The sequence below is a fragment of the Cydia fagiglandana genome, chromosome Z (genome assembly GCF_963556715.1).
Source record: "Cydia fagiglandana chromosome Z, ilCydFagi1.1, whole genome shotgun sequence".
Lineage (NCBI taxonomy): Eukaryota > Metazoa > Arthropoda > Insecta > Lepidoptera > Tortricidae > Cydia > Cydia fagiglandana.
Window position 1 is genome coordinate 22,284,665 of NC_085959.1, and position 22,416 is coordinate 22,307,080.

Genomic DNA, 22,416 nt, shown 5'->3' on the forward strand with positions numbered 1-22,416 from the left:
TAATAAAGTACTAGAGTAGTTTTTATTTATAAGTCGCAATTATTATCAAATTTGATAATAATTATCTATAATGTAAAGTAAGCAGTTGCAGGAATATAACAAGGACAGGACATTTCTTATTTCCAGAATCCCTCGGGATTAAGTAGACGAATATTTTAATTATTCGTTATATCACTATCACCACAAACAGAGTTAATAAAATTAGGTACTTATTGAAATGTCATAGGGAATCACTAAATTTATTTAATGACTGTAAGCCATATACTTGGTTATAGGTTATAGTTATAGCTATAAAATGCATTTAACCCTTTTAAACGCTTTACTAACGAGAACGCAAGTCAGTGTACATAAATAAACCTTGCTTAAAAGTGTGAAGGTTACTATGAGAGCTTAAGCCACAACACTCATGTGTTCACTGCGCTGTGGCACTAGTTATGACGCTTTGTGGTGTTCTTGTGTAGAATTGCTACAGAACTTTATCAATAATATTTGCAGAGTCATTCTAATTAAATTCATGTTTAGCTATCATAACCTTAATTTTACTCAATAATTTGTATATTTGTAGTAAGAATCTTAGTGAGGATCTTAGGATAAAGAATTCTTAGTGGTTTACTTTATCTGGTGCCTACTGGTAGACATAAGCCTTAAAACTTTATTGGTTCTGACCGCTAAAGTGGCTAATTTTCTGTAAACTATTCATAGACATTGCTTAATTTTGAATATTCAGTTTTCTCTATTCAGTGTGTAAATTATAAGGAATCAGATACTTAATTCGAAACCCTAGCTCATCGCATAGGTGCTTTTAACCGAAATACAAATTTATGTGCTTATTTCGTGATTTTACATTATTTGCTGTGGGAAACCAGGGGGTTCCCTATTACCATTTGCCGGGCGCCTGTGGCCCCAAAGCCAACAGCGCAGAGGCCCTTTAAGAGGGAGCTATTTTATCCAATGCTAGAATCAACACTTTGTCGAATCTATTAGATATTTAGGTATACTTATCCTCCTTATGAACTAAGGATAATTGTTACTTGTTTATATTTCAATAATAGCAAGATTGTAAATTATTTTATATTCTGAAATATAATATTACTTAATTTGGGCCAGTGTACTTTTGTATACTATATCTCTGGCCTACTACCTACTATAGGTTAGTCTAATAACATCCCGCGTCCTGGGAGGCAATATACAGAGTTCTTGGATATATATTCACGATATCGCTAAGTGTGTGGACCTAGTTTTCCGACACTTGACTGCATGAAATTATTGTGTACATTTTTTACAGGTCTCGAGCAAGAAGGGTACCTATATATAGGTTGAGGTCCTTAACTTGTGGATTTGGTAATAGGAGCAAGACACAGACGGGGTGTAAATTAATTGATCCACCATGTTTCAAGAGATTCATGTGCATTGATGCCTTCAAGTTACACTGTACAGACAGACTATATAACTCTTTTGCAGAGTTTTGCTAACATATTATAATAAATGACTGCATTTGTTTGGGTGTACTTGTTCCACGACAAAAACATATTTATATATATTACAATGTATTTTTGAAAAGTACTCGCCTTTCAAAATAGCTTCGCCTTTTCGCAAGGCTTGCTGCTGTTTCACATTGTGCAAAGCAAACAGTATCGCAATGCTATAATTTTGTATAAATTGAGAACTAGAGGGTCATGCCCTAGACGTGACCGCCCAGAAGTTATACTAGAATCGTTCGTGCAAACCATTAAGTCACTGTTTATTAAAAACCTTATGACTGGGTACATTACATTCTACGGTGGGTACATTTGTTAAACGTATAGTATCAAACTATGACGAATAATGATAAGTGAATTAAGTGATAACAATATTTGGTCCGTGCATAGAAGCACGTGCCCTTGAGATTAGTGCATGGGTAGTTTAAAATAAACTTAATCTGTGCATAGGAGCACTTACGATCAAGGTGATTCGAATCCTCAAGGTTCACAAGGCAGACATAAGGGTGTAAAATAAAGCATTCATAAACGCCCAGTTTGGTCAGTTTTGTATATTTTTATTTCCAACATGCTTGTGCAGCACATGACAATTTTCCTATACCATGCCAGTCAGGGATATAATAATTAAATAGGTAACCTTGGTTATGTCGTGTACCTACATAGGTAGGTACTCGTAAAAATGTTAACTGAAAGACTAGTGCTCTCGAGGCAAATATAATTTATATTAATTTCGAGTCTGTCATAGCAGGCATAGACTTCAAAGGTTTTTAGATATTCATAGGGCCGCTAAACGGAACCCTTTGTACACCTTGAGCAGGCTGTTTGTGCTCTTGTAATTTTATTTTCACACCATGAGTGATATTAAACATAGCTTATTTCAGAATTGAACCGTAAGCTATGTTGTGTCGTGAGCTTAAGTGAGCCTGATTTAATTAGAGTCCACAGATTATCTGGACCTTGGAGGATTGACCACACCTTATTCTAAATATCAATATTCTGCCTGGGCTTATGGTCGAATTTAGGTGACTAAATCTCTTAGTATTATCCATGCCACCCACGTTATGAGGCTTAGCGTCTCCAGACCACAATTTTATATTAGGGTGCAAAGATTTTTTCATCTTTAAAATAAAAATGAGTCGAGATAGGCCTGGAATCTTAGGTTATTTTATACCTATTATATTATAATTTTAGAAATGTTAATTAGTCCAATTTTGGGTTTAGCCAATAGGGTGTCCGGGACCCTTAAAATAGATTGGTAAACAACAATGAAACCTCGAATAACGAAGCCTATTTCGACTGATTTTTACCCAGAACATTATTTTGTTAGAACCCTTTTCACTTGTCCTTTGTCCAAAAGGATGTATTTACATATTCATCTTTGTTATATTTTTATGATTGTGGCCTACTCGCTCGCCTGTGTTATGACCATATCATTTAATTTCTGACATGCCTTGCGCAGGCTTATATTTATAGGTTGTAATATCATCATCAATAACTTGATATCAGTTTGTGAATGAATCAAAGATTCTTTGGCACACCTTACGCAGGTGGAAACATGGCAGCCTTGCGCAGGCTTAAATAGGTACACAACATATTGGTTTCATCACAAATAACTTGACGTTAGTTTGTGCCTGAATAAAAGATTCTCTTAGGCACACCTTACGCAGGTGGAACCATAACAGACATAGCTTAAGAATATCATTCAAATGAAGTTTATGGGTAATATTCCCTTAGTTGAGAGTTCTTCGCTCGACAAGGGGAAAGGATTTACTTTAATAGGCACTTTTAGAAAGTGTCATTCACGGTGACGAGATTTGCCATAACTAAACTTTAACTCTACAGTTAGCGAAAATAATTTGAAATTATGAAGCAAACCATGCGTCTTCGTCAATGAATCAATCTAAACATTCCCATATCGTTAATGCCCTTTCAAGTCACAGGCTTCCGATTTTATTTAAAACGTTTACAAGTGTAGGTACTATTTATGTAGGTAGGTAGGTAGGCTTAAAGATTGACCGTCTTGTATGTACCTATAGTTACATATAGAATGAATAATCAAGTTATTCAAATCCAAAATAATACAAGCACATATAGCAACTACATGCAAGAGTTCTTTTAAGCTGTTAGTACCTGTTATTTTTTTAAAGAGATACCTATCTACTATACGGCGAGATCGTCATCCGTCGGTGTTTGACATCACTACGATAACCGACAATGTCACATCACTAGAGGTGGTCGTCCATCTTAGATTGGTTCTACGCGAGAGCGTCTTGGCATATTATTTCAGAACTATATTCCCATATTTGTGATTCCCTAATAAATCTTGTTATAAAGTGGTGTCTGGTGTTTTTACTCTTACAGCTTCAGAAGTGCGATAGTGATTCCTCGCCTACTACGATATGATTTGTCGGAAAAGTCATTCCTTGTTTCATTGTTGTGAACGTTATCGTTATATAAAATAATGAAACTGATTGTAATGAGTAAACGCATCAACACCACTCATCAGTTAGGGATTAAAATATACAAGGTCTTACCGTCCAAGACCTACAAGGATAACCTAACTAACCTACTAAACCACTGTCGGCTGCCGACGTACTGTACCTTTGCCTTTTGTTGTGTTTACTTTCAGATATCTATTTCAGTTTACTGTCCATCATAAATGAACATGTCTGGCTAAAAAAAAAATACATATGGACAGTGTAATAAAGCTGATTCCATGATGATGATGAATATGTATTACAATATTCACAGCAGAAGATTACAAGACATAGGCTGACAGTATGGTATGAATAAAGGAAATCCTTGGGATTACAAAGTAAGAATTAAAGTTAACTCAGGTAAGAAGTCGTTGATCCAACAGATAAGAATGTTCCCTGGAACGTTCCCCGGAATGGCCCCGGCCATAGTGGTAAATATTCACTGCTTCTCTTATATGTTGTGTTATTTTTGTGATTCATGTGCTTTCAGATACATAACATAATGTGATTATATACACCTGACACATTAACACAATGCTATAATCATTTTCTAAGATTTGTATTCCGGTGTGAGAATTATATTCAAGTAAAAGCCATACAAACAAGTTTGGTAATATAAATTTAGCCTTGATTGATACTATGTGTATGGTGATATTATGCTCTCACAATTAACAATGAGTGCTACTTAATACTTTCCCTTTACAGTCTAATTAAAATAGATTCCAAGTTTTCAAAATCTCAAACCGGTAAGGAAAGTGAATTGTTGTTTCACATAAGTGTGTGTGTAAAACATGCTTATTGCAACTGAAATAATGCTTTGTTAGTATGTTTTTGAGTTGTGTAATTTCCAGAAATTTGACAGCAATGATTCTTGAAGTGAATTACCATACCGTTGAAGGCATTAGAGCGCCTATCAGCTCAGATCTCTATAATGAACCCAAATCGACATGGATAATATTTCAAAGTTAGTTGGTTATGGATGCCAGTTATATTATGTTCAGGTAATTCATTATATGCAGAAAATGTTGATAAGGGACTAATCTCTGATGTCATGGAAAATGAGGTATTTATTTAGAAATAAAATGATTGTTCATGTTTTACATGGATACTAATGGTTAGTGTGTTACATGGACTGGGTTGGTAAAATGCGCTTTGTGAATAAGCAAAAGGAGTTATTGGCATCTATTTGTAGCTGGTTAGTATTGTCTGTGACAGGTTTAGTCGCTCCATGTTTCCGGATCCTCCTCGGGCTGAATATTGTAAAAGATGTTTCATATCTCATATAACCTCATACATCCTTGCGATTCATATTAAGTTGGAGACATACTGATATATATTATAAGGTAGTATCTCAGTAGAAGTGTCAAGAAAATTAACAAGGATCATTTCTGTCTGTACATATTATTTTATTAATTATGAATAAAATGTTTATCCAACCGTTGCATACAACTAGTATGTTGTGTTGTGATTGTTTTGTTCATAGGGATGTTGGTTTATGTTTGCAATGCAAATATTTTTCACAAAATGTCATGTTATAAAATGTACCAAAGACATATATTTAAACAGACTTACCAAATAAAGAGAATGTTATTGCTATGACATTGTCAAGTGTTTGAGTTATTGACAATGATTATCTTTGGTGTTCTAGCAGTATTTTTCAGATGCATTTCCTTATAACAAAACTTGATTGCTGGTGAAGTTTTGACCATAAGTTGTAATCATATACTTGCACTTATGAATTATGATTACAGGCGATTCCAATGTTTAAATCTTATCGAAGAGATGGACATATTGAACTAGATATTTATTTACTGAGCTGAATATGACACTGGTAAAGCCAGTTGATGCTAATGGTAAGCAAGGTGAATTCTTTCAGGAGTCAATATAGACTTTGACGGTCTACATGATGTACATGTCTTTTACATACAATTGCTACTGGACTCTAAACGTACCGGTCAGTTAAATGTTAAATGGATGAATATCAAACGAAGGTAAATAGCTTGGTTAAAGCTTTCTAAGTAACTATTTTAACCCGTTCACTGCTGCTGAACATTGACCGAAGGATATCATGTCATCATGAGTTACTGTTTGAAGTTATTAATGGTTTTCGTCTGAACTTGTAGTGTGTTATGGTACTGTTTGCATTATAAAAAAGTACACTTATTGCTTCTGGGTTTCATAAATCAGAAGTTAAAAAAAAATTAAACAATAATAATTATAATGTTTCTTGTTTTGCAAACTGCATAAACTGTGGTTTATTATGTTATGAACTCATTTACCTTTAAATGTGTGCTTGCATGGCATTTAACAAAATTATTTAGTTTTGTGCAGGTATAAGATGATGTGATGAGTTACCTACACATAAAATGCACATATACAGCTGAAGAAAATCAACCATGTGTCTTGGGATTGAAAGCTTTATGGTTTAAGCATATGTGCCATTGATTCAGCTGATTGATCATTATCAATATACACTTTCATGATGGTTGAAAATACAAATTTGTGAAACCTCGGTAAGGCGAACCTGGGTAACAGAGGAACCTCGATAACATGAACTTCTGTTCAGGCTCTACGGTAGTTCAACCGTGGTATAGTAAGAGTGTTGCCTTTATTTAGGGGCACGGAAGAGGCACGCCAAGTTGCACATGATCATTTACATTGGTTGCATAGTAGCAACTGCTTACTATCCTATATTTTCCATATTAACGCCAAATGCTGCTATTTCAGGTACCGTTTTCAGATTAAGAACTGACGACAAGTATATTCTCAGAACTGAGATATAATTTTATTAGACACTCGGATTGAGAACTGAGTTATTATTTTATTTATATTACTTACTCTCGGATTAGGAACCGAGTTGTGACTTTGTTTTAATTTCAGATTTAGAACTGTGTTACTGTAGTCATACTAATGTGTTTTGTTAACGGGTTTCCCGACTAATGAAGGCAAATGCTGTTATTTCAGGTACCGTTTTCAGATTAAGAACTGGCTATATTTTCAGACTAAGACTGAGTTATACTTTTATTGAACACTCGGATTAAGAACTGAGTTATTATTTATATTTCATACTCTCGGATTAGGAACCGAGTTGTGATTTTGTTTTATTCCAGATTTAGAACTGGGTTACTGTTGTCATACTAATGTGTTTTGTTAACGGGTTTGCCGACAAAACCTAGAAAATAAACACATTGTGCTTGATTAAATATTGTAGTAACCATGGTAATGCTTGCGATATGTTATTTTATGCCACCTCACTGTTAACCATTTTACTCTAAAGGCTGGTTCATAATTCTACCGGTTGCTTCAATGTCTGCTATAGAGCTTTAATTATTGTGTGCTCTTTAAGAAAGGCTGTTACTTTTGTCTTGGCAAGGGATGCTATCCTTAAGAGGCTAATTCCTGGCGCCGGTAATCGCAACAAAGGCTTGAAGGAGCGGTCTGTTGCTTGTCACTATCTGTTATTGGTTTCTGCAGTGTAGGCCTTAAGAGGCGGTCCATTGCTGATGACATAATACTAACCTTAAGAGGCTAGTAGTTTTTGGTTTCTGCAGTGTAGGCCTTAAGAGGCGGTCCATTGCTGATGACATAATACTAACCTTAAGAGGCTAGTAGTTTTTGGTTTCTGCAGTGTAGGCCTTAAGAGGCGGTCCATTGCTGATGATATAATACTAACCTTAAGAGGCTAGTTGTTTTTGGTTTCTGCAGTGTAGGCCTTAAGAGGCGGTCCATTGCTGATGATATAATACTAACCTTAAGAGGCTAGTTGTTTTTGGTTTCTGCAGTGTAGGCCTTAAGAGGCGGTCCATTGCTGATGACATTACTATCCTTAAGAGGCTAGTTGTTTTTGGTTTCTGCAGTGTAGGCCTTAAGAGGCGGTCCATTGCTGATGACAATTATGTCATAGTATTAACTATCCTTAAGAGGCTAGTTGTTTTTGGTTTCTGCAGTGTAGGCCTTAAGAGGCGGTCCATTGCTGATGACATTACTATCCTTAAGAGGCTAGTTGTTTTTGGTTTCTGCAGTGTAGGCCTTAAGAGGCGGTCCATTGCTGATGACAATTATGTCATAGTATTAACTATCCTTAAGAGGCTAGTTGTTTTTGGTTTCTGCAGTGTAGGCCTTAAGAGGCGGTCCATAGCTGATGACAATTATGTCATAGTATTAACTATCCTTAAGAGGCTAGTTGTTTTTGGTTTCTGCAGTGTAGGCCTTAAGAGGCGGTCCATTGCTGATGACAATACTATCCTTAAGAGGCTAGTTGTTTTTGGTTTCCGCAGTGTAGGCCTTAAGAGGCGGTCCATTGCTTATAACATAGTACTATTCTTAAGATGCTAGTTTGTTCCTGGTATCTGCAGTGTAGGCCTTAAGAGGCGGTCCATTGTATGTGATATGAGATTATCCTTAAGAGGACCATTATTTCTACTACCGATAACTGTTTTATCTATATCGTACTATTTGTTGTTGACCTTGAGAGGTTGGCTTGAGACTTTGTTTACAAAAGGATATTTAAATGACCTTAATACTGATGATCTCAAGGTTACCTTGAAAGGGTTGCTTGCACTAATACCTTTTAGAGATTGCTGGCGCAGTTCCGGACCCAGTAGAGGTTGAGGTAGTGCCGGTTCAAGATGCCCAGTAGAACGAGTGCGTGCAATGGGCTCCGTGACAGCCTTATCGTGAAGGGCTGACTTCTACGGTCGCTGTCCCTACAAGGGCAGTGGTATTCTAGCCTGCATGTGGTATTTTAACTCGGTAATGTTTTCTTTTGTTTAATAATCTGTGGTTATCTGCCATTATTCACGATGCTAGAAAGCGGTGACATGAAGTACCTACTTCATTACGTCGCCATTAAGGGTGATTATGATGTAATTTATTAACAATATTGCTAAAGAGCGCCCATGAGTTCTATCCAATCATAACTGCATCTTTCTCATGTATTTACAGAAGTAGACCTTTTGACTGTGATGGTTATTACGGTATAATTTTATGGCTATCAAGCCGGACCTGTGATCAAAGGGTCTAACTGTGCCATTTGCGCATTAATATATCATCGAAACCTTATCATGATTATTTTGAACAACATTGTGGTATGCTAATGTCAAAGCCTGTCGATGGCGCTAGGGTGAATTATAACGCCTTGTTATATTAAGGAACTGAGGCTTTTCACATGTATGTTACAAAGTTTTGTGAATAAGAGTTTGTACTGTTTACATGTGCTGTATTGGAGGGCAACTATGCACATGCATGAGACGTGTCCCACGTTAGCCTCCCACCAGTTGAGGAGCCAACCAGTAATGAACTGGTGGAGGCTACCGCCACCTGGTGAAGGCCCAGCTTGCTGCGACTGCGTTGGCTGCGGCAGTCTTCAGTGGCGGCCTTGATAACAGTGACCTGACGGGACGTAGGTCGGGTCAGAAGATGGCCGAGCTATACGGCGAGATCGTCATCCGTCGGTGTTTGACATCACTACGATAACCGACAATGTCACATCACTAGAGGTGGTCGTCCATCTTAGATTGGTTCTACGCGAGAGCGTCTTGGCATATTATTTCAGAACTATATTCCCATATTTGTGATTCCCTAATAAATCTTGTTATAAAGTGGTGTCTGGTGTTTTTACTCTTACACTACCTACATTTTACCATCTTTTTTTTTTTTTTTTTAATCAAAGATCTAGTTGGAGAGATATAAATTGGTAGATAAGGAGTGAAATACTTAAGGATTTCCATGTCATTCTTGCGCAGAGCCATGCTAATCTCTCTCTTTATCTAGTCAGACTTAAGTTTACGTACTGCCGAAGTACTCACTTTCCACAAAAATAAATGCAATGCTTGCGATGTAGGTTTGTTCGTTACCTTGTGTCCCTCAGAGCGGAAATAGAAGCCCCGCGAAGCGGGGCTTCATCGACTCCTAAGCAGATACACGTTATTTATCAGCAAGTATATTACCAAAAAAAATATTTTGCAATATTATATTTAACCCGGAACGGGATAAACCGACAAGTTGCTGATAGATACCTGGACAGATAAACCCTACACGTCTATAAGCTTCTACCTTAATACGTAGGTTCTACGTAACACGTATTAACTATCCGATCCTTTCGTATTCGAAAACACAAATCACTTGAAAACTGAAGGGTATGCCTCCACACATCACCATTTAGTTAAGTGTTATACCTATGTAATTTCAACCGTTATTATAGACACACAAAGATTTAAAGTAAATAAGTAATAAGACTCAGAAGAGACTTAATGTAGGTATAATATTAATTAAATTCTAATGGTGACAAGTGCACGCTTTACCAGCTCGATGTGTTTTCTAACATTATGTGTTTTAGTATTTTCATTAGCATAGCCACGGTGCGCGCAGGCAGCCTTTGAAAACTTACACATTACTATTCCGGATCGTTTTTATTTGCTAGATAGTTTAACGGACACTAAATTTAAATATTTATTTCGAACGGCAAAAGCCGTTAGAAACTGTTTTTCAATATAGTCAGCTAAACTGGGGTACAAATTCAAAAACTCACCAGCAGTTTAGCTTCACGACCTTCCAGATGGAAAAACAGCAAGCCAATGAGTTGGAAATTTGTTTTTGCGACAACCGCCAAAAAGCAAACTGCTGTGGTGGGAGTGTGGGAGAGAGAGGGACGTATATGCTAGAAAAGGACAATACGACCGACAACAGTGTTGCCACTCTCAATATTATTATTAGGTTCCGAATAGCGGTACAGTTGTTTAATGGTAGGTAGTAATTCTGTTGATAAACATATTTGTTATCTTCATATCACGAAATATATGCAAGATGCAAATATTACCCCTTGTTTGTGGTATTATCAATTGATTTAAATAAAAGGCATATTTATGTTTATAACATTGTATTATTTTATTTATTAAAAAAATGTTTTACTCGTACATATAGAAATATACACTGAAAATTAAACTCTGACAACTTAATAAAAAAGTAGACATTAATAAAGCGCATTCACAAAGTTTTCAGTATAATACAAATAACTTTAGGCATGCCTACCTATTACACTTTACACACGGCATTTTACAGACATTTCCAACTTGTATTCATACATTTCTTCTCGGTTAATTAATACGCTTTCCAGATGCGTTATGACGCGGTTCCTTCTAACCCACTAAAGCTATCAATTTCACTCAAATATGTATCTTCAACAGCCGTTGCTCCGCATTTAGCACATTTTCTATGGGCATTGCTGTAATCCATGTAGGTACAGACTTACAGAGTCTTAAGTGGTAGTACCGCTACGTTGTATTTATTATTTAAAGATTTAATAAATAAAATTTTCGTTATGAACTTTAACCACAGCAGTTGGACAGAGTCATCAACAAATATATATTTTTTATTATGGTGGGTAGACGTACCTACCCTCCATATATTTTATGAACATTGATAAAGACAGTTGGAAGCAAATATTCATTATAAAACTTAATCGCGTGTAGTTGAGTTTTTAAGTGTTTTAAGTCCCGTTTTATGATTAATAATGTAAAAAATTCGTGAAAATTTTAATCTTAGTTGGGAGCAATGTTGCTGTAGAAAAATGTTTTTATTTTGATTACTGGCAACTTTTTCTAGGAGGCCAAAGCACACATAGAAGCTTCAGGCGCATACATGCGCAATTATTTGGGGACATAACTTTCTTAGGAAGTGAACAGGCCTTGATCCCAAGCAAATCCCAAGCAATATCTTAGGCCAAGCGCGCACCACGACTTTTTGTCGCGCGATAATTTAGTCGCAGAAATGTAACGTATGTGTTTATATGGCAGTGCGCGCATATGCGACAAAAAAATCAAAGCGATTTTAAAATTGTGATTTGTCACATTTTCCGCGACTGCTTGCGACGCGATTGTCGCAAAGTGAATTGCAGCATACGAAGCTGTATGGCCCCGCGCGCACTGCGATTATAAGTCAGTCGGCATTTGGGTCACCAAGCGTCAACATATCGAAACCTGCTTCTCCAATGGAACCACAAGATGAGACGCTAGATGTTGACCGTTTAATTATGGAAATAGAAGGAGATCACCTTTGTTGTATATAAGAAGACACGTTTCACGACAAGCGATTGGTACGAAATCCATGTTGAGAATGAACAAATCGTCGACTTTTTCATCGCAGTGCGCGCAGTGGATTTTCTGCGATATATTACAGCGCGATTTTAAAATCGTGTCGCAAAAATTTAAATCGTGGTGCGCGCTTGGCCTTACGGTACAATACAAATCCTTCAGCCATTTTTTGCGGGAGGAAACGTGCACACAGTCGTACTTTTCCATTATTTTTCACTCACTATTACATACAAAATCCAATCTGTAATGACGACACAAATAAAATGACACACGTCAAAAACAAATCTTGTAAATCTCAATCTCTTTTTGGGCAGAGGGGAAATATTTATTATAGTTCGAATGTCGGCTCCCTTTCCGGTGTTGCTCAGGCCTGACCTGAATATATCGATGGTCAAGCAAATCTTGTCAGTAGAAAAAGGCGCGAAATTCAAATTTTCTATGGGATGATAATATATCCTTTCGCGCCTACATTTTTTAAATTTGCCGCCTTTTTCTACTGACAAGATCTGCTTGACCCAGTATATTGATCATGCGCCATGTTGCGGAATTTCATTGGAACTAATTTCTTATACTGGCAATAATTTTAATGATAGGTTGTCACTGTTGTCAGTGTCATTGTGGCGGTTTACTTGAATAATACTTAAAAAGTGTTGAATATTAAATAATAAATGACAAAAAAAATGGCCAAAACTATACATAATCAAGAGCAAAACATTGTAAATAAAGTAAATAATAAACTGCTGGTAAAGAACCGTTCGGGAAGTTAAACTATTTCACTACGAAACATTTCCAAATTATCATCGGAGTTGACAGGTAAACAAATCAAAATGTCATTATAGTCTGGTTATTACGACTTGGTTATTATAGTCTTATCTTATACAAGCGAGAAAATACTTAAGTACAGTATCTAACAAACATGTGTTTAAAAATATTTACTATGTGCAAAGATATGCATAACATACTGACATTTTTAGTTTTAATCTTGTGTCGATAGATGGCAATAAATTTATAGTGACTACAAAATTTATTTATTTAATTGTATAGTCGTAACGTGTTAAGGCCACGAATCTTGCTTAGTGGCCTGTGGCCTTATTGGGTACGAAATTTATAGTCTGTAAGGACAAGACATCAGCAAAAATATTAATTTAATACGGGTAGTTGAGCTGATATTTGGTCTCAGCCTCAGACAAGAGCAAAGTGAGCAAAGCAAACCATGACCAACCCCACGACAACCTCCATGACCACCCTCGTGACTAGTCATGACCACACCCCATGGGGTTTGCCCCATGACCGCCCCCATGACCAACCCCATAAACATCCCATGACCAACCCAATGACCAGCCCATGACCAACCTCATGACCAACCAATGACTAAGTAGGTACTCCCATGAATAATCCAATTACCAACCGTATGACCACCTCAAGATCAACCCCATAGCCAACCAATGACCGTCCGTGAACAACCAATAAACGCATCATGAACAACCCCATGACCACCCCTCGACCTACCCCATGAACAACTTTGCGGCACAAATTCATGGAATTGGTGGCTATAACAAGCACTTAAAAATTATGAATTATACAATCATTAAATCTTATAAATTTTCGTTTTCGTGATGACGCACAGTACGAGTAGCTACATGCACTAGGTAGGTACCTATATGACAAAAAATACTCAAATCACTAGGTGTGTTTGAAGAGTTCCGTATCCCATCATCAGGTCGTGTCGTACTTAATGACTGCGTTATCGGGACGGCACCTAACAAAATCGGCGAGAGCATGTTGGGTCATGCTCAGTGTGGGGTTCCGTAGTTACACGTGCATCAAAATAAGTTATAGTAATGTAAGGACAAAGAAGCTATCCCTCTTCTCTCGTTTTAGCCAGTAGCATTCACAGCTGCTGCTGGAGCCTAATCCTTCGGGGCTCAGTAACGAACAGTCATTGGCATCTTCTTTAGTGGGGCTATTGGTCAAGCCAACACCTTCACCTTTCTTCTTTTACCGCGGTACGGGCTCTGGTGGAGGCGACAAACTAGCCATATATATTTGTTACCTATGACCATCCCACGAACCACCCCACATCATAACTATTTAGCCGCTGAAGGCTGCCGCCGGCTCACAGTAAATATTTATAGGTATTCCGTGGTTTGATAGGTACAACCTAGCTAGCCCTACTTGCGAAGATATTTTATACATATGTAGGTACCTACTCAACTAATATGAATATAGTAATATAACCGTCACCTACGGACACGGTACATCTTTTCGAAATAGATAAGTACATCCGAAGTAAGTACCTACCTATTTGCTATCTGTACTATAAACACATTGACCTAGTAGGCAGGTGACAGCGCTTTGCCCGTGAACCGGGAAATGTGCTCAAGGTTAAAACCGGGCATGCGCTCTGTGCACCCTCTTCCGTCCGAAGTGACTTTGGAAATATCGGTGAGACGGTTTTTATTTTTCAATATAACTCATTGCTGAGCTAAGGTCCTTTCTGTATAAGGTCCTTTCTGTATGTAGCACTTCGTGGGGATGAAAAGATAGTATGCTTTGATTTGGGCTGAATGGGTTCTGCATGGAACATATTAAGTGGCATCCAGAAGGGACTGATCAAATCGGTTGATTCGATCAGAAATGAAATTGGCGTCAATCTCCTATTTTAGATTTATGGTGATATTAGAGCCCTCTAAATTGAAAAAATGCCCCAGAACGAAAAGACTGGCCTCACAAATTGATATTCTTGCGTCGCACCTCATTTTATCGGTAATATCGGTCAATATCGGAGGTGAAATTCGGCGATCCAAATTGGTATTGGCTATTTCTTTGCTTCAGAATCCATAAAGTATAAGAGTGTATTATGCGCTTTAAAATAATGTTATTACTTAATCATAATTGAAAAATTAACATTCGTCTACAAACATGTCCAAATGCCTGATACCAACGTTTTGAGGCATACCTATTGCCTACCCCCTTACAAAGTTAACACAGGAATCCAGTGCCTTCCTCAGTAGCCTACACAGATTTTAGTTCCGAAACGCTGTTATCAAACGCCGGAATTGCCTGGAACTTACAGCAATATATTATAAGATGCCTGTACTGTCTGATGGCGCTGGTCAGGTCGAAGGATCCTTTGAAATATCGCACACGATGACTTCGCATTTAGTGTAATGTAAACAAAAACAGATTGTTCATCGACTTATAAAAAAAAAATAGTGATGAGCTGCTCTGTGTTGGTGGAGGCTACGAGCTCTTCAAGTATAGAAGACGATCTCTACACGTAAGTACAATTGAATCAGTAATTGTCTCTGAGTTAACAAATTGAATTGATTTACAAGAGATATGTATATAGTGACGTAGGTAATGGTCCCTATCGATTACCCAACATCAGCTGGACTTTTTCATGGCCTTGAGAGAGGCCTTGGATAAATAAAGTGTCAGTGATCTGAGTGATCTACAGGTTTATGTAAATAAACTTAACGAGCATTTACCACTTGGTTAACGGATTAAGTATGTGGTAATGTCAACAATCTCACACATAATAAAAAAACCTAAGAGGTCACAACAGTACATTGGGTATAAGGTATAGATAGGCGATAGATATGAATATAATGTATACAACTGAAATACATTGGCCACTGTAGGTAGGAAACTGTGTTGCTGGCGAACATTCTCGGTACTTTCGAGGCCACAACCAGTTTCGGCTACGGAGACTTGGTACTTGTATTAGCTCGCGGCCTCGGTCGGCCTCGTGTGGATTTCAGTAAAGTTGACTATTCAAAAATTGTATTTTGTCGGTACCTTGTTACCTTTTTTTTAATTGGGAGGAAAATCCGTTATGGATACCTCCGCACCGCAAGGAGAGCGCGGAGGTTATGTCGGACTTTCACCGACTAAAAACCTCCCAGTAGTCCTCCTCGGCGCATTTCGGATGCGGACGGCTGGGATCTCCAATGAACGCGCCAGTGCCGTCCTAGTGCTATGCCCCTTTGTGGGTCCCCTCTTTTTTTTTAGTCGCAATCCCTAGCTGCGACCGTCTCCGACCCCGAGAACCCCTTTTAGTCGCCTTTTACGACAGGCAGGGGATACCTTAGCCGTATGCTTACGCCCGGGCTACAGGTACCTTATTACCTAATACTACCTATAATGATGTACTACGGCAGTAACAAACAGCACATGGGAATTGCTTGTGCACATGGTTTATGTGTGACATTTTTTTGCAGACTAAAATTATAATTTCATGAGACAATTGATACAATAAAGCTGTGTGTACGTAAATTAACTGCTCTTGTATAGCATACGTAATGAAAAATAAATCTCTATAAAATGTACAATACCGGCACGGGTTTAATTTAGCCTGCAGTTATGTAAATTCAGGTGTAATGATTGAGATGGTCGTCCGGAGTGAGTAATACGATGATACGTTATGGGTGTATTAGCCATGAGCGAGGCCGCGACCGCGAGTCGCGAGAGCCGTGACGTCACGTGATCGATGTCGCCGTCCTTCACACCATGAGAGGCACCCACTATCGTACAGACGTAGATTTGCGCGATTTAAGTATGCGGACAAAATTATTTTATGGTGTAAATAATTTCTAAATGGATTTAAAAATGCAGAAAGAAGATTTTCCCAGAAGGCGACTTTATTATCTTAATTAAATGGAAAATCGTAAAAAATATAAAACATAAAATAATAACTACATAAGAAAAAGTAGGTATATCTTTTTCCTGGGTTAGCTTGCCGTCTATTGGTATCGAGGTTTCGAGACCAGGGGGCCGATTTTTGAAGTTCGATCGCTCGAACTCGTGTATTTCTTTTAATAATATCTTCACTACTAGGCATTAAAATTCTACTAATAGAATTGAAAACGAGTGGTCAATATCACTCGATTCCAAATTTATATCGCTCGTATTTCATAAATTAGCATTTAGCTGTTTTCCACCGATTTTTGAATGACGAAATCGAGCGATCGAAATTCAAAAATCGGCCTCCAGGGGGCCGATTTTGGAAATTTCGATCGTTCGATTTCGTCACCCGAAAATCTTTGGAAAATGGCGACATGCTCATTTTTTAATTTCGAGCGATAGAAATTGGAAATCTAGTGGTATTGACCACTCGTTTTTAATTCTATTAGTTGAAATTAAATCGAGCGGTCGAATTTCAAAAATCGGCGCCAAGATGAGAGTTTGGAGCCGAACACTATCCAAACCTAGGAGTACAAAAACTTAGATGTTTTTCTATATATATGTACATATCAAATCAACCAATTAGTTGTTTAAGCACCTGGTCTAGTAACTACAGTCTACTCGTACCATTGAGGGATCAGTTAGGTTTTCAACGCTTCATGCGAATCATGCGACGAGTGGCTAAATTCCATACCTACTGTAAAATCTCAAGAGAGCCTGCCCATTTTATGTTCAAGTAATTACCATCCCTTCTATTAGCCCCTTTCAAATAAAAATACTTTAATTAGTTTGTACGAGTAACTCGGAAAGTTTAACCTATTGAACTTTATGTATGTGCACGTAGGTCTATGTTGCTATGTGGTCTGTGACGGATTAATCAGTCTTTGGCTTTGGACATGCGGTGCCGACATATACGTCATTGGCGTCCAAAAGATTGAGAGCAAACAAATAATTTGAACGAATCCCTATCTATTGGTAGATACCTATGGGGCTGTCCATAAATTACGTCATCGATTTTTGACCCCCCCCCCCCTAAAATCATCCAAAAATCATGCTTCGAATAACCCCGTTTCCTCCTACGTTATGCTACCATCATCCGAGGTCCAGACCTCTCCCCCTAATTTGAAATGACGTAATTTATGAATAGCCCCTATCCTATACTTTCCACAAGTTGGTTTCAGGAAACACAATAGGTACCTACATAAGCTATTCAACATATCTACGTCAATTCGATGGTTTTCAAGAACATTAAAACTGAAAATACTTTTTTTTTTGATACAGATACATATATGTATTCAATTGAGTTTTTTGGTGAAAATTTTGTAAATATAATCTGTATCGCCAACACGAAGGATAGCGAGTCACATAAATGCATAAAGAGATTTTCGTCACTTTCGTTTACAATTCAAATCAGAAGTCCCCGTCTCCGATACCCCTCGAATTCGATGTCGTTGCGGACATAAAAGAAGTATAAAAACTAGTTTTTGTCCTTGAGAGAGTTACTGGCTCCCCAATAACCTAGTGGTCAATAGGTAATTATTCCATTTTTTTTGGCTGCTGTTGTTCAATAGAAGCAACTCCACGAACAGCGATTTCACAATTCGTCAGAAATTCAGAATATTTGTTTTTACTAATGCCCCTATTGCCCCTTCCCTGCCAGGGAACCGTCTCCCAGACAATTGTAATTGCCTACATCAATTAAATTTGACTGGTTCTTGATTTATAGACGTGTTTTATTGTTTGAAATAGTAAATAACCTACCTTATCAGAAGGGTCAAACGTCCTCAGATCATTCATAATTCATATTCTTTTGGGATCCTAGAAAAATAGATGGAACTATTCAAATATATATTGAAATAAAACTATAATTGAAACGGATTATATCGCGTATATTGAATTCATACTATATCCCGACGTTTCGAACCCTTTACGGCTCGGCCACGACATCGAGCGACTTGCGACGGCGGGAGCGATAACGATAACCATAGGTTGGAGCGTGACAAAACGATCGGACCTTTCGCTCCAACCTATGGTTATCGCTCCCGCCGTCGCAAGTCGCTCGATGTAGTGGCCGAGCCGTTACAGCGTTTAGTTATAAAATCTTGTAATGTAGAACTATCTTTATGAACCACTTATGCATGTATAACTGGCCTTAAAATGTACAGTTTATGATGGTTGGTTCATTGATTTGTAAGTGGGTAGTTTTTGCACAGTATAGGTTTTCCTCAGTCACCCGTGGACCACGAACGCTGCAAAGGGTTCGAAACGTCGGGATATAGTATGAATTCAATATACTTACGCGATATAATCCGTTTCAAAAGTTTTATTTCATGAGTAACTATCGCGGTGACCGAAGATAATATTAAATTCAAATATTATTTAGGCCTGCACACCTTTTAGTGATTTTTATAGTAATTTGTGCTTTTGCTCTTTCAAACAAACCTTTTGAGAAATGGAAATGCTAATGAATGAAGCCCGTAAAATAAGGTTAGTATCATATGTTATTAAGGTTCCGTACCTCAAAAGCCATAAAAAACGAAACCCTTACAGGAACACTCGCGCGTCTGTCTAGTGCCTGTCTGTATATCCGTCTGTCACAGCCCATTTTCTCCAAAACTACTGGAACGTAATTTGATACACGTACATAACGTAAATAAATGAATTGTAAACATGGGGGGGGGGGGGGGGCACTTTTGGATGGGTATCTACCTAAATGAGGATTTTAAAAAATTAAAGTTTTTTTCAAACTATATCGTTACATATCAAATGAAAGAGCTTATTTTGAGAACCTCAAATATATAATTTTTGTAATTTTAAAATACATACCGACTTTAATTTTTTAATTATTAATGATAAGTCACTAACTAGAGGGATTTCGTTGCTCTATAAATTGCAAACCTATTTCCGTAGCTAGCTAGCTCTTAGACCACTACACTACCTAAAATTGACTTTAAGAATACATACATTTTTTTAAGATGGGTAATATGGAATGTTATCTAAGCGGAGGCACGTGGAGCGGAGGTAACATAAGGTTGGGCGGTGATTAGTCCTAGGGCCACGAACGCTGTAAAGGAAGTTTATGTACCTACTGTCATTCTTACTTAACAGCTAAAAGTTAACTAATCATTAAAAATGGTAGACTTATAATACCTACTTAAGCACGTCATAAACAATCTTAAACAGCGAAGTCAGAATGTCTCGTATTCGGCGGTACTTATGCAGATATTGTATTAAAGGTACAATAATGTTAATAGTTAGGTTTATCCATCAGGTTTTTGATAGTATAAATATGCTCTTTGCTGGTAGAGGTGGTAAAATCTTAAATACGGGTCTAGTGTGTCCTGTAATGAATGTAGGCATTGATTAGATTTAGTTTCGCTTGTTACAGGTTCAAAGAAGAACCTCTTTCACCAGAGTCGGAGAATTTGACAGGTTAGTATTTAATATACATACGTTTACGTATTCAAAATGTTCAATGTAATAATGTTGCGTGCAAGCTTCTTCCCGCTTTATTCTCTGACATTACCTACTATTTATATACATTTGAGTGGTCCATCTTTGTATGAAGAAAAATAACTTTATCTTCATAAGCCCTTTATTAAATAGGTATTTAAATTTCTCCTTATAATATTTACGATTCTAAAAGTTTATATGAAAAAAACGACACATTTGTACCAAAAAGGGCAAACACGCATGGAACAAGATTAAAGCATTGTATTAATCATATTAAAATGCCCTACTCAGTGTTTTTTGAACATGCTTAATATTTGATTTTGGCCATTAGGTACACATATACATAGGTACAAAGACTTACGAGTGTACAATAAATACAATACAATACAATTTACACGGTTAATTCTCGTAACACAATTGTATCAATTAAATTAAGACTAATCACTGTTTCTTAACTACGCTTACTTATGCACCTACTTACATTTTTTTTTGCAAATCACTCATAATCATAAAGCGTTCGACTCGACTACTCTGAAACAGTCAATAAAAATCTTAATTAAAGACCGTTTTTATTACTACAAAAGGAAGAGCTTCCATCTAGTATTAAATTCTAACATAATCTCTGCTATCGGCATATCTTATGAGACAGGCTAACCAATCCACTAATGGTACCTTTGCAATACTTCCTTGTTCCCTGCAAAATAAATAGAGCTTTATTCGCTTTCCAACACGAATCGATTTGTAAAGTCCTCTTCTCAAAACACGTTTGATTAGATATTGCAAACCTGTTACTGAATTACATTCCTTAGTGTACAGGTCTTAAGGTGTGTTTTAGCATAGCGCCGGACATCTAACAGCTATATTCAGTTCAGTGACCTGCGTAAAGGTTTGCTTCCTGCGCTAATGCCTTCGCCATAGAAGCAGCACGGCTTTTTACGTGAGCGGTCACCGCGGGCCGTGCAGCGCGCAGCCAGCGTGAAGCTGCACTCACGCACGCGTGTGTGCGGCTGCATGTTATGTGCTGACGCAAGATTTGACCATCGCGCGGGTTCACCTTTTATCTCAATTACTCTGAATTTAATTTCTCTTTAAAATTTTACTCGTTAGATCCCTCGGCTATAACAAAATATTTATTATTTATTTTAATCTTTATTGCACAATTCATGAAGGTACAAATGGCGAACTTATAATGCCTTAAGGCATTCTCTACAAGTCAACCAATGGGTCAAACCAGAAAGTTTATGTAGGTACAATAAAGATTTATACATATGTACCTAGGTACTAAAATTATATTGCGGTATAAATTACCTTAGCCTTTCGGTGAAGGAAAACATAGTGTCCTAACCTGCATAAACATCTGCGAAGAAATTCAAAGGTATATGGGAAGTCCCTAATCCGCATTGGGCTAGCGTGGGGACTATAGCCCAAGCTCTCTCGCGCATGGTGGAGACCTGTAGCCAGCAGTGGGACGTATATAGACTGGATTATTTATTTTATTTAAAATTACATTGTTGTTGTATGCAAACGATTTACAATAAATTGAGAATAAATGGAAGTGAGACATGTTTTCGTGATGTTTTTCTCGTGATTATTCCTTCTATTGCAAATTAAAAATTTAAGATACAGAGGAAAAGGGACGACCGTTTCTCCAGACAAGGTAGTCCTTATTTTCCTATCTGGATATTGACATCATAGAAAATATTTTAATAATAGTAGAGCCCACGATGCTAAAGCGAAATATTAGATGATTAGAAGAAAAAAGTTATATATGTTTTTTTTTCCAGCGAGCCGGAAAGCGTCTACAATTTTTTTTTAAATTTCGGAAGTAGGGTTAAAAAATCGTTTAAGTAGTTTGTGGGTTTGGTCGTTTTTGTCCGCGTTAATGATATATTTATTCTATAACTTAATATAATACTTATTTGTAGGCATTTTTTTAATCTGACGAACACAAGTTTGACGCCTAATAATTTTTACATTGTAACCGTCAGATTAAGGAAATGCGTGCAAATAACTAATTATCAGATTTAGTAATAGCACTAGTTAATTTGGACTAATATGACCTAATCCACAATCTGCTTAACAATTTGTTGAACCCCCCACCAACCAAGGGCTCAACATATTTAGATGGCTAAAAGGGGTAAAGATAGACTACACGGGGTAGCAAGATATCACTCAGATCTTAATGTAACGCGCTCGAGTAAACACAAAAATCCCCTCTTGGGCTCCCCTACA

General features: G+C 37.3%; 1 protein-coding gene across 1 annotated transcript in view; it reads left to right on the forward strand.

Annotated features, from left to right (window-relative positions):
- Nucleotides 1–15,229: 15,229 nt before the first annotated feature.
- LOC134678494 (ecdysone-induced protein 78C) overlaps nucleotides 15,230–22,416 on the forward strand; it is a 36,674-nt gene continuing 29,487 nt past the window's right edge. Inside the window, exons 1-2 of the mRNA XM_063537070.1 lie at nucleotides 15,230–15,325; nucleotides 20,120–20,163. Of these exons, the coding sequence (XP_063393140.1) occupies nucleotides 15,264–15,325; nucleotides 20,120–20,163 (106 nt within the window). The 5' untranslated portion in view covers nucleotides 15,230–15,263. The remainder of the gene's footprint in view (nucleotides 15,326–20,119; nucleotides 20,164–22,416) is intronic.